Here is a 14,512-nt window from a genome sequence, read left to right on the forward strand (position 1 = left end):
ATAGGTCATCTGACATAACACAGGCATCCATGTTGCCAAATTCTACTCATTTCTAGGAATAGGTTAACTAAAATGTACCCTTTTGTACTTTTTCTGTTACCAAACCTACCATAACAAATTGAAAAGGTGTCCATAATTTTTAATTGAGGAAAATGAATCTACCCAATATAGAAGAAATTAAATCTCTGTCCAGAAACCTCTTGATAAAATTAATCCAGACTGAAACAGTTATGTATAGTAACAGTTGACTCTTATTGATTGGTTTTCAGTGGACAAAATCAATAACGATCCCCAAACAGCGGAGAATCTGCAGGAAAGCCATGTAAAGGGAACTATATGTGAATATCTAAGTATACAAGCACTTTCCAATCTCTGTTTTTATTCACCAGAGTAAGATGGTCTCATTCATTCTACAATTATGCTGATATACATTATTCTATTGTGTCTAATCCCCATACTCCCTGCTTCCAATCGCTCATTTCATCCTGACTTTACTTAATTGGGTAGACCATTGAGGTGGGGGCAAAGAACTGGGCTTGGATGTCGCTGGGAGTTGAGGAATGCATCCTCAACATAAAACCCCATGTTTTCCCGCTTCAGATACAACTTTTATCTGTGGTCACCTACCGATAATATGAGCCTTCCCAGAGTAGACTGTTAACCCCTGGGGTTTTACCTCGGTTGATGTACTGCCACCTAATGTCGATATAGTTGTCACGATCTTTGCGGCTATGCTCATGGTACAGGCCCAGGTTGTGCATTAGTTCGTGCTCAATGACGCCAATAGAAAGACAGCCGTTCTTAGACAAGGACAATATCTGACTTCCACCGCCTCTTCCTACCGTTGAATAACATCTAGAAATAGAGGAATCATAAAGAAATAAGCTCTAAAATATACTGAGACCACTGGTGAAGAGAATTGACAATGGCTTTACAACAGTTTAAATGACTTTAGATCTAACAATTATGTGCATGTTTATTTGGTTTTTACAATTCACAATTTGTGATTTTAACAAAAGTTGGTATTTTTATTTGGTCAACTTAATTCTATACAGTGATATTAACAACATGCCTCAAAAATATTTCTCCTTCCAAAGTTCATTAAAATGTTGCCTTTAGTCCCATCTAGATTGCATCATTTCTCACGTGTTACTAGTTTTCTGAAAGTTTACTTGAAAGCTGCTGTTGGCAATTTTCAACCAACAATGGCAACTAAAAGCACAGGACACTTGCATCTTGTTAGCCAATGATCAGGGGTTGAGTCTCTTTACTGAATGACCAACGTTGATTGAGTCTACTGTAAAAGCTTAGGCAAGCATCATGCGTTTTTTTAAAAACCTGCTTGTGATATGTTTGAATTTTTGACTTTTGTTTATTAGTAGATCCATCTGATCTGTGTTTGTTTAGTGCGTTCTTCCTGTGTTCAAACGTTGGAAGTATCGTAAACGAGAACCCAAATTCGCTGATGCACTGTGAGTCAACATGAGATGTAGAGACCTTGGTGAATTTAACAATCTCTGACAGGATTTATATAGTCCTATTTGCTCAAAGCGTCATTAGTGCATGGTAGCATGGTTGGCTGAACATGCTTGGAGTTCTTGTATGGACTGTTTTTGGTAGCAGTAGAGCACACTGCACATATTCCCAGGTTATCTGTGTCTGGCATTGGGCACCATGTGTGATGTGAGCGGCCAAGACCTGAGAAGGGCAATGGCGATGAAGACCAGGATGTTAATCCATCATCTACCTTTAAACCACGGATCTTAAAATCCTTAAAGTACATCACAATGCCCTCAAGAATGTCAGAGGTCCTAAAGGCAATGTGCAAAAGGCTGAATTCCAAGGAGGTGTTCAATTATGCCTACCAGCCTGCAAAACTGGCCTGACAGAGATCACATAAAGCAGATGTTTGGGGCGATAGAACACCCCCTCTAGACGACTGGACACATGAGCCAGAGTAGGGACATGAGAGCCGAAGTGAAAGGGGAACATTACGCATCAATATTAGTCACAGATCCTTTCACTACCCCAACCCCAGGTATTATATAGAAACAGAGGTAAGATACCCTTTCATTCAAGATACCTCAGGCAAACTGGTATTGACATTCACCTCTGGTAACATGGATTTTTAACTGAGTGCCTGAATTTCATAGAAGCAAAGTAAGGGTTCATCTTGGAAGATCTTAATATTTGAAGTCAAATGGGATGGGAACCAGGAACACGTCCAATAGGCTTGGCAATGGTAACACTTACTTGCACTTTGGGACATGAGTAAAAGTTTTAAGAAGGGTGAGGGTGTAAAACCAGATATTATGCTTGCCTGTTATGTTATCATTAGTAATTCATTTAATTCCTATTAGTGACATTAGTTATCCATTATCCATATTATTATGCCACTTTGACTATGCATTTTGCTAGAGAAATAGGCCTTGTTATATGAAGGACCTTGTTTAGACATGTTTACACATATGTTATTATGTATGCATTTAGACACACGCATGAATGTGCACTTACTACACATTGGGTCCATTATGTAGCGCTTGGTTTGAGTGAGTGAATGTTGTTAAGCACTATAGAGAATGCATGTAGCTGGCTCTGGAGCCATTCAGAAGCTGTTTGTTCTGCGGAGACATTGTTTTGAGTTACACTGGTACATGAAATGTAAACAGTTTCTTGGCAGGAAGGTCGTAACTTTTCCCAAGTAGAAGGGAATGAGAGGGCCTGGCTTATCAGGCCCTGGGCCTGCTCGCAGACAGACAGAAAGGTGGGAGGCAGTGAGTGGGCACACAGACATAGAGCGTTGTGGAGAGAGAAAGGGATTTTTAGCTTGCAAAGAGCTGACAATGGATGGGAGCATGGTTTTGTAACACAGAGGAGAAGGTCATAGGACATGTACAAGATATGCTCTGAAATGTCACGATGACGAGAACACACTGAACTAGGGAGTACAAGACTGATGTTAACAGACCTTTAGGCACTGTCCGCTTTTAGAAATGCTGGTTTGACAGAAAGAGTGAATACTTGATGTTACCATCGAGATATATGACGTGATTTGAAACTATAACTGGGAGCCTGAAATGAGCAGTAGAGAGAAGCTTTTGGAGAAGCGTTTCGGATGCAGTTTGGCAGACCAGCTTAGGAGATCGGAAGCATTCTGGGAAGCAGAGGGGAGAGAAGAGTCAAGATCAATCTGGTAGAGTGACCAGCAGATGCAGATCGGTGGGGGCTGCGTACAGTTGTTGCAAATGGGGAGTTTGAGGCCTAACTGATAAGACACGTGCAAATGGGGAATTAGGACATACACTCACACAGAGCTTTTGGTTTGATGGAAGGGGAGATCAGACAGGGATTGTCTTATGAGAGAGAGTGTGAGGTGTGGTGGGGATTGGAGAGGAATGCTGGCACTTGCCATATGTATTTTGCTGTTAGCGGTTGTTGTTATTAGGCTGCAATGCATTATAGATCCACAACTCTCAGAAATGAAGCATCTTACACCATCTTTCGCATATGTTGTTAAAACCAAACTGTTGAATTAATTTGCATAACAATTTCATAAACCTGGTTTCTGTTCCAATGTAACCAAGGGACGTACTGTATACCTCGCTTCCTGAAACTGACCTATACTTTGTATTGTACCCTGCACTCAAATGTCTGCATTGTCATTTCTCTGTATTACCTCTGCAACTAAGTATGTTTTCTGCAACAGCGCCACAATGCCTAAGGGCCGATGTGCGCTTTACAAATGGAAATAAATAAATAAATTGCAGGTTTTCGCAATTTCAGTGTGCAAAGTAGGTGAATTTGCAATTCTTCCCTCTGCAGTTGTGTTTGCTCCGTTCAACAAAATCCAGATGCCAGTATATGCAGCTCTACTCAGGGTGTGGGGAGGATTATTCACCTGGAGAAGTGTTTCAAAAGCAATAGACTTGCTCCAAGATCCAACATTTCTGGTGAAATGAGAGAATCCAGTGCTGTCTCCAGTTCATCCCATGCAATTTCTAGAATTTAATCGGGGCACAGTTTATGCTTTTCTAATGTTTGAAATCCAGAAAGGTTACCTGATCAGAAGGGTGTTCTGTGAAGTCATGGGAAACAGTTGTATCTTTGTATGGAAGACAGTGAGACTGGTCAAACCTTTGTCTTCTTTTTCACGTCATGCAGTTAAAGGATGAAGATGAGCCACCTCGGTGTGTTGGCCCTTATGTCAGATGCAAGGACATAAGAACAGAGACGGTCAAGCCATATGTCAGCTTAAAAGGGGACAGCTACTTTGCAAATGCTCCCTATCTCGTCATAGAGTGTGACACAAGCAGGTGCAGATGGGGAGCCACATGTGGGCTCTATCTGCTGGGTGCAAGCGGTCATCAGAGAAGCTAATGATGCTGTGTTGATTGGAACTTCCGGCGGATTACTTGTTAATTAAAAGGTTGATATGGCACTGAATGTGTTGCTGCATGCTCCTTCATTTAGAAAGAATGCCCACATTGCAGCACATTAATCATTTTGGATTTGGCATCTAAGATTCTGCTGCAACTGGCAATGGAATTCTGGCTCTGCTGCTTAGGCGGGGGATCGGGGTGCAGGCTGTCTATCTCCCACAGCTGAACGGTAACACTGAATCTGACTGTGGCTCTAAGAAGGTGTAGTTATCACTGCTGATTAATCATTCAGACTCTAGGTTTCATTCATGCCCCTCGTTGGTCTGATTCTTCTGAACATTTCATAACGTTGGTTGTTAAAGTAGTTCCTGGAGATTTCAGTTTTCGTCCATGGTGAATTAGCACTAAAGTCCTGTTTCACAAAAGTATTGATTTTTCATTTTTCGCCCACCTAAACCTCCATGGGACTGAATTTCAAGTGCATAACTATGAAACAGCCCAAAGGACGTTTTCCTTATTTGGCGAGCACCCAGAACCTACTCCGTGCTGTGGCTTTAGAGAAACTATTCCAAAAGAGACATGGGTAGTGAGCATGTGTGAGTTGGAGAAAATGAAACTATTTTGTTAGAAAATGTAAACTTTGCATTTGATTGGTCAAAAGCTGCTGACATTTTATTTTAAAGAAGACATCAGCTTTTGCCAGAACATCACATTCAGAGATAGTGAGAGAGGGGTATATGCAAACAGAGATTGGTAACATGGACAGTGAGTTACTGAGAAGCACACACAGAGAGAAACAGGAAGACACAAAAGAGGCTGAGAAACATATATACAAAGAAATGATACACCATATGCAGATAGAGAATAGGACACATGTAATATTGTAGGCAACACATATGGACAGAAAACGTGAGACACGGACATGGAGAGAGTGAGAAACAAATGCAAATGGAAACTGTACAACACATGCATAAAAAGACTGGAGCCACGTTCAGAGTTACTGGAAACGACATACAGAGAGAAGCTGGGAGATACATAGAGAGAGACTGAGAAACACATACAGTGACTGTAAAGCACATGCAGACAGATAACACATACAGATAGGTGCTGGGAGACATACAGCGAGAGACTGAGGAATACTGACAGAGACTGTAAAATACAAATAGACAGAACATATGTAGAGTGAAGCTGGGAGACCCAAATAGTGAGATACTGTGAAACATGCAGACAGAGAACATATATGGGGAGAAGCAGCGAGACACATAGCTAGAGAATAAGAAATGCTTACAGAGACTAAAACACACAAAGAAAGAGAACACATGCAATGAGAAGCGGACGATAAGTATAGCTGGAGAGTGAGAAACACATACAGACAGATAACACAAACAGATAGGTGCTGGGAGACATACAGAGAGAGACTCAGAAAAACAGACAAATAGAGACTGTACAACATGTACAGATAGCGAGCACTTGCAGAGAGAAACTGGGAAACACATATAGCGAGAAACTGAGACACATGCAAACAGAGATTGTGCAACACGTGCATATAGAGGATGCCGGCACATGCACAGTTACTGCAATCCACATACAGACAGAAGCTCAGAGACACATGCAGATAGAGAAGGGGATCCATACCATGACTTTAAAACACATGCAGACAGAGAACACATAGCGAGAGACGCTGGGAGATGAATATAGCGAGAGACTGAGAAACACGTACAGAGACTGTAACACATACAGACAGAGAACACATACAGAAAGAAGTGGGGATATACATATAGCTAGAGCCTTAGAAACATGTACAGAGACTGTAAAACACATGCAGACAGATAGTACATGCAGATAGGTGCTGAGAGACTGAGAAATACTGACACACAGAGACTGCAAAACAAACAGAGAGGACATGCAGAGAGAAGCTAAGAGACATATATAGGGAGAGTCTGCAAAAAACAGAGACTAAAACACATACAAACATAGAACACATGCAGAGAGAAGCTGGGAGACATAAGTAGCGAGAGACTGAGACACACATGCAAACAGAGATTATGTAACACCTGCATATAGAGGATGAAGGTACATGCACAGTTACTGCAAACCACATGCAGACAGAAGCTGGCGGGGAGACGCGTACAGATAGAGAATGAGAAACACACAGGGACTGTAAAACACATGCAAACAGAGAAAACATACACAGACTCCGAGAAGAAGAAAACACATCCTGAGAGTAATTGGGAAACACCTACAGATCGAACTAAGAGACATATAGAGGGACTGTAAAACACATACAGACTGATACTGGGGCACACGTGGAGAGAGAAAGACTGTAAAACACTGGGAACATATATAGAGAGTAGGGCTGTACCGAATAGCATATTTAGTATTCAGCCGAATACTGAATAGTTTTTCATCTATTCGGCCAAAGCCGAATATGAAGCCAAATAGTTGCTTTATTTAATAAATCATGTTACAAACTTCAAAAAACACACTTGTTAAATAAACAAATAAAGCAACATTTTAAATGCATTCCATACTTTTATTTCTCTTCATTGTAATTAATGTAGCATCTTTATTTAAAGCATAAAAGCCAGAAATAAAGAAGATTTAACTGAAATGAAGTGACCAAATGTACAGATGATTGTTGCATATTCAGTGCCAGTTAAGGTAGGAGGCTTCACAAATGCAAAAGGACTGCCTTTGTGAATCAGATGCATTGCATTCTCTATCCAGTTGCAAAGTCGATGCGGTCGAGTTTCGAAACTTCTTTGCAGCTCACATATAAATGTATAAAATGGTTCATGTCGGCTCGTGCAGGACACAAGTCAAGTGGAAATCTGAAATGGGTGATCTCCTCCTCACAACTATTCACCCCACCCAAACAAATGCTGCTCACTTTTCACTTATCTTAGCCACTCCTTCTTGCCAATACACAAACATATGCAACTTATCATTCCTGATACATTATCAGATAATGTTAAACTCAGGACTCAAGTCCTTAAAAAACAATAGGGGGACTATGTTGTACGCAATGGGAAATGACATGACAGGAACTGAAAGTATCTATACACATTTCTTTCAGTTTGACTTTTCCAACTGAAAAAAAGTGCACATTGCATATAAACATTTGCCAAAAGAAATGATTTTCCTGTATTGTTGCAGGCTACGTATAAAAGATGAGCACTTTTTATGTCTAAGAATCTGTAACAAAACATGCCCTAAAGAGCAGATAACAATATAAGATATTTTTCAGTTGTGTGATAGCAATTTGTCTGGTCTAATTCTATTTAGTTTTGCAAACTGAAATATATATTTGCCTTTCTGAGTTCATGTTGCATTGTATTCAAATGAGAATGTCAAAGTATTCGGCAAGAGCCGAATAGCAAGAAACTATTCGGCCGTAGCCGAATAGCTTTTTTTCAGCCGGAATTCGGCCGAATACTTACTCGAACCCAAAGTTCGGTACACCACTAATAGAGAGTAACCGGGAAGCACATACACATACAAATTGTGACACACATAACGCAGACTGGAAAGCATACAGTAGGAAAATGTAAATCGCAATCAGGCAGAAACTGATAAGCACATACAGAGAGTCTGGGAAACAAATCTAGAAATCAAATGAGGGAAAAATGCAGGGAAGGTCTGGGAACCACCATCACAAAAATGATACAAGTGTTGTAAACACATGCATGATGTGCACTGTTTATCGATTTCAATAGTGATTGCATTCAGTTCAGAGGTATTTTATCCGTTGTATTTCCAAAAAAAGAACAGTGCCTTTGTAATGAAAATGATATGTGAGACCTACCCACTCCCTAAGGCGATGTTCACGTAGTCGGTTTCGCGTGTGCGGGGTACAAAATTCACACAGGTCATTGTTTTAAACTCCTCCATTGCAGCAGAGAATAAAAAATTGTAGTCACCTGGGGGAGAAAGGAAGTTAAGACTTTCATTTGAAGCAGCTTTTTGATAACACCTGTAGATTCAACCTTTCGCTCCCAAATTGCCCCAGAAATGACCAGTCAATACAAATGATAAACTACTTGGAGTTTAGTGAACCGTTACAAAATAATTCTGAGAAATTTGTGTACACAAATTTAGTTAAAATGATGTGAGAACAAATCGTCAGCACATGTCTCATGACAGACTAAGCCAGCTAGAGAGTGTCTGTTCTCAAATCACACCCGCTGATACCCAGAAACACATTCCTCTGTGTCGACAGAGTCAAGGACTAATAAAATAGCAATTGTGGATATATGCAATGTCAATATCACACTTATACTAACCTCACTCAACTGTTCAAATATGTCAATTACAGTTGCTGCTCTCTTGGTTAGGAAAAACGGTGTTTTTCATTAATTGTTTTTATGTTTTGTGTAAACGAAATGCATTATTGTTTTTTAACATGTCAGTCTCTTCTATAGACTAATTAAAATATGTTGATCTCTATCCTTCTCTCTTGTTCTATTTGGATCCAATGACCAATATGACTGCTAACACTTAGCGCAACCAAGCACATCTAGCATGTGTATGGGCGGGTAGCTGTACTCAGTGGCATTCCTGTTGATAGATTGTTTGCACTTGGTCCTCAGCCACACAGCCCCCTAAAAAAGAGGACTTTTCTAGCTCAAAACCCTTGACCTACTACTGTTCATTGAGACTGGACATCTGCACAGACATCCTTACCTGGAGAACCAGCTTCCCCTCTCAGCCCCACCTCTTCGAACACTTTGCAATTCTCCCACTTTTGGGGAGGTGAACCCCAGTTCCCGGAAAAACACGGCAGTTGTCCCTCACTGGAGTGACAGACGTTGCAGCCGTTATATCTTGGCATCTGAATTGGAGACTGTCCAAATGATTACATACGGTTCATGATAACACTTTCATATCCGTGCGAGCGTTGTAAAAAATGTTTTAATGGGAACGAAGCCCAGCCTGCATTATACATTTAGTGATCCAAGCACGCAAGTCTTTTATCACAGACATGTTTGTGAAATATAAAGATATAAAGATATGGGAAGTCATGTCCATAGTGTGATGGCAACAACCCCGCAGGATAAACTCAATAACAATCTATGACCCGAAATACAAGGCAGTCCCACACTGAGGGGTTCCTCTGTTTCTATTATTCTGAGTCTACTTGTTTACAATTAGAAAACAAGGCCCCACTAAACAAACAGGAGCTTTGGGGTGGCTGTAATCCCAGGGGCAGCATGGTAATGAAGACTGAGGAGCTCTGTTTGTGCCCCACCTAGTGGTAACCATTGCCAAAAAGCTACATTGCCACCCATCTTGTGAACCAGCCCAGGATCATGGGCTTTTTGTCAGACCACAACTGGTCCCTTCTTCTTCTTCACCACCCTGCATGCCCAATCCCCTTTGATGGAAGCCAGAGAGGAAACTCCATGAAAACAGCAGGACACAGCAGCCAACATCGCTTCAGGGGACACTTCCGGTATGGATCGAGGAGCTCATTCGTAAGTGAAAAGACCATCATTCCTGGCAAGTTATCCCCAGAAGAGGAGAGAACATGTATTATAGTCTTGATAAAAGTATTGCACTTACCAAAATCAGGAGAGAGGACGTAGGGAACCAGAACTTGACCACCACTGGATTTGGGCCACAGGCAGTTGTTATTTGGACAGGCAATGGCATTGCGGGGATTTATGAGAAGAATATCCACATCCATCAGTGGGACCCTGGCACCTAAAGAGATTAAAAAGGGTGATTAGTCTTTTATCTGAAATATTGAGATGATTTTTGGTACAGTTCTTTTAACCACCTTTGCATGAAACACAATGGAAATTAAGCACTGATAAAGCCAACAGTTGTGGCTTTTACATAGGCATGGGTTAGGCATTTTCTTAGTACTGCCATAATGATATGAGATGGCAACAGCTGGAAAATGGTGCGAGTATCTGGACATATGATGGCAGCCCTTGGTAAATGTTTATCTTATACCAAAACACAAGACAACACTGTAGACTTTAGCAATGCATGTTTTAACAGGATTTAACTGGGAGTAGACACATATTATCTATATATAAAGTGGTTGAAGGCACACCAGGTTAAGACATTTGTAATCCAGTAGGCGCTCAGTTATAGCAGCAATTAAGACATATTGGGCCTGATTCTTGGATTATTTGGCCAAAAAATGGGATTCGTGTGCCATTCTGCCTGCAAATCCCTGTTTTACTAATGGGGATTTGCGGGCATAATGGCGCACAAATCCCGTTTTTTTTGGAGCAAATAATCCATGAATCAGGGGCTAACTCTCAGAAGACTTCTTTGAAGTACCACTGGCAGACATATACAGCACACCTTTTGATTGTATTGCATGATAGAGCTAGAACCTAGGGGAGGAGCAGGTAATGGAGGGTAAATGTAGGGATTAGCATGGCCATGTGCGGTTAGTGTGTGGGTACATAGCCAAACAACACCAACAGGCTACGTGTCCATCCTCAGATCCTACGTCCCTCCTATCTGTACTCCAATACAATCCTTTGACATCAAGGGTGCATCTAAAGTGCGATTTAAGACCCATATCGAAAAAACATAAATAAGGCACCTCTACTATTATGGTGACTAAGTAGTGGAACTCACTATTCATAAGAATCTGGTCCTTGTATGACATGACATTTCAATGAGCCTACGTAACTCAAAGAAGAAATCATGGCACATAGCTCTGAAATGGTGATACTAACAAAAACGTATCAACCAAATGCAATAGGCACCTGCCCCAAATTAAGAAATGCTCATGGGTAGCTCTAGAATCCAAAATGGTGGCAGGCCATATAATAACCTCAAACAATGTGGGTGACACTCTCACATCCCTCCATTCTCTCCATACCCCACTCTTATTTTGTCCACCACATCCAACTGCCTCGACTGACAAATGAGTACCCATCGTTAGCATCACCAAAGCACTTTGCACTCCAACCAACCAGTTTTCTTCTAAAACCGACAAAGTCTTACCCGAATCACCTGCCAGAATAAAATGGCAGGATGGTCGGTCAGTGGTTAGGGTGTAACATGAGTGAAGGGCCAGTGTGGTTCTGAGGGAAATGTTCAAAGAAACGACCTCCCCCTCTTATTCGAAATGGGTTCAGCAACAAGGTGCTATGCGATCCAAAGTGCAACAAATCCCAAAGTCTGGTAGCAAGTGCAAAGGTCTGCAGAATGAGTGTGGGGGAGGAAAAAAAGGGACACAGGGATTTCCCCAAAAGTGAGGGGAGATCCATAGCATCGCTGGCTGCAGAGAGACCCTCCAGTATTTTGCCATGAAGCAACGTGGAGCATTCCATTAGACTGCCAGCGGAACTCCATCAGCATTGAGGGACACTGGAGTCGCTCCACCGTAGTTCTCATCTAAGAACCATCTCCTTATCCACTCCCTCCGGTCAGTGAGTCCCAGGGAGCAAGAACACAATAGTGAGATGAGATATAACGCAGAGGAGATTGAAGGTTAATCAAAGTCACGAATTCCAAACCTTTCAAGTTTAACCCAACCACCATGGAAGCACACAACGGGCAGGTAGGGAAGCTACACAAGGGGGCAGTTTGATCTCTTTCCCAACAACCATTTTTTTTTTTACAACAGTTTGTGTCTTTTAACCACCCCCCACCCCACAATGGGTGTGCATTTTTTAAAACTTGCGTCAATTTAGGAAATGTGCAGACCACTTTATTCACAAAGGTGACATGTGCATTTCTTGGGGGCTGTATGACAGTGCAAAACTGTCCAGCTCCAGGCATACATTAGAGTCGGAAGCACATTACAAACACTAACGTATAACAGGGTCCCAGCACACCACATTCCACAGTGGCAAGCCCTTAAAAAGCCTGCAATTGTGAAATGTAGTTAAACAAATAAAATCATCTCAATCCTTGTTTTTGGGATGTTAATGCAAGTGTGACAGCAGCATGTCAAACCACTGCTGTCTCACAAAAACCAGCCACAACCATGAGAGAGTCACAAATGTCCCTGTCATGTGTTGCACTCTTGTCCGTGTTCCCAACAGGCACATGGGACTGTGATTGTTTTCTGCACATTTCAATGTGAATCCCATTTATGAATTTAAATTGTGCATTGAAATGCCCTGAAAAATGCTCACTTATTGGGGCAATTGCACAAAGGAGGTGAACATGGCATTTGAATGTGTGCCACATCTTTTGTTGGCGCGTGTGATAAGATGCACTAGAGATTCTCTTGCAGCAAGTGCTCTCTCTATTTGCACCGAAAATAGTTTGGAGAATCCGACCCTCTGTCGAATGGGACTGGGGAGTTGCTTTAAAAAATGAAAAAATGCTTGGAGTTCTGTGTGGTGCTTAACATTCCGTTCTGGAGTTTCAACAGAATTATTTAGGTGCTAATAAACATTTATTTTAAATATTGCTTGCGGTAGTACAATTAAGGGAAATAGTGTTTTCCATCCTTTTTCTAAGTTCTTGTTGCATAAAGGGACAGGGAAGGTCTTTCAAGAAATGTAAAAACCATACATGTCTTAAGCCTATGCACTGCACAGTAATTTTTCGAATGCTGATAAGCATTTATTGCATATTCTGCTCATACAAGTAGCAACAGTGTTTTTTGCTATTTCTATGAGAACGACCAAACAGTCAAATACCTGTTATCAGCGCTTCTGAGGTTATTTTGTGGCTTGTGCATGAAAGAAGGACCTCGTGGGCACTAGGCATTTTTGGGCTGTGCTATTACGAGGCGCTTATGCGTCACCTACAATCTGACACTAATGCACTGGGGTGATGGTAAAATGGAGATGGCATATTAGGAGGGACACAGCTGGTTGGTGTTTGGCTATTTACCCACCCATTGACTGCCCATGGTCATGCAAATCGCTATGGTCATTTCGACCCACTATGAGCCCCCCACTGCCCAAAACACATCCCCCTGCGATCTCTTTGAGCTTGCTCTTTCAAGCAGTAACAGCAAACGTTAGCCTTCCAGCATTATTTCTAAGCAGTCTGTTGAGAGTTAATTGCTTAATTGCAGCTGTAGATGGCTACTGGTGCACTAGAAATGCCTTTATTCCAAGTGCGCGTTTAGTCACTTGATTTATTTCTCTTCCATGCACTGAAGTCCTGTTAAAAACAAGCAGCCACAAAGCCAACAGGTTTGGCGTGATCCATTAGGCATTTGCACGATACTGCCATGATATACCCACGTAATCACTCCATTTTTCAGCTGGTACGATCTAATGGCTAGGTAGTGCCATCATCCTGGTGCCTGGCAAATGCATGTTTCATACCTTTGCCAAAAGCCCAAACTGTTGACTTTGCCAATGCTTGTTTCATTTTCTTTATGAACTGTCACAGTCCCGTTAAATATAGAAAACATAACAATGTGCAACGGGGCATGGAATGTCCTTGAATAAATGTTTTACATTGCCTCAATCCCTGTCTAGAACTTCTTCCTGTGCAGAAGCATCCTAATTACTTAAAATAGCATTAAAATAGCAGTTTGGCAGGAAGTCACGAATCTTCAATTAGCGATATTGTGTCATCGTCCTGTAATCAATCATCCACTGATGCCATTTAAAAGTCCTGTAATATGGGCGGGTATTATTAAAAGTGCAGGTGATGGCATCATTTAGGCATTTGAGGCAACACCTGTCGTATTATAACAGCACCTGCACAGGAGGGCACATACAGTGTTGGTGATTATACCAGCAATATGATGGATTATTGGGGCATTTGAGGGTGCACTTGGTATATTGAGTCCAACTTGTTTCTATCTGTGAGGTCGATCCGTTCGGTTCGGTCCGGCATACCCATCCAGACTTCCGGTGCTGGGAGTGATGGAGAGTGCAACGCATGTCTTTGTGATCATTCTAGAGAAGTGTGTCTTTCCGTGACATATGTGAGAGTGTGTGTCTTTGTGTCTGATCAATTCTGAGGGAAATACTGCACCTTATTTGTAAATATGCATGAGGATACGACTGGCCAAAGTGTATATTTATTGATCTCCCAAAGCCGCATCCACACCCATTCTCATGTAGTTACCCAAACAACCATGCCACAGCCTCCACTGGCACAATGTGTGATCTTATGCATGTGGCACGTGAGACTCTACTAGTTTTAGAATATCCTTAGATGCGCCAAAATGCACCTGGATTGAC

The 14,512-nt window shown here is 41.6% G+C and overlaps 1 protein-coding gene across 3 annotated transcripts in view; it reads right to left on the bottom strand.

The window, feature by feature from the left end:
- Nucleotides 1–14,512, bottom strand: part of LOC138503506 (embryonic protein UVS.2-like) — a 283,894-nt gene that overhangs the window by 175,658 nt on the left and 93,724 nt on the right. For all 3 annotated transcript variants that reach the window (XM_069623293.1, XM_069623292.1, XM_069623291.1), the window contains 3 exons: nucleotides 9,942–10,082; nucleotides 8,185–8,299; nucleotides 677–855 (listed from right to left, as the gene is read on the bottom strand). In XM_069623293.1, coding sequence (XP_069479394.1) covers nucleotides 677–855; nucleotides 8,185–8,299; nucleotides 9,942–10,082 — 435 coding nt within the window. The remainder of the gene's footprint in view (nucleotides 1–676; nucleotides 856–8,184; nucleotides 8,300–9,941; nucleotides 10,083–14,512) is intronic.

The sequence above is a fragment of the Ambystoma mexicanum genome, chromosome 11 (genome assembly GCF_040938575.1).
Source record: "Ambystoma mexicanum isolate Mex_15411 chromosome 11, UKY_AmexF1_1, whole genome shotgun sequence".
In the NCBI taxonomy this organism is placed as follows: domain Eukaryota; kingdom Metazoa; phylum Chordata; class Amphibia; order Caudata; family Ambystomatidae; genus Ambystoma; species Ambystoma mexicanum.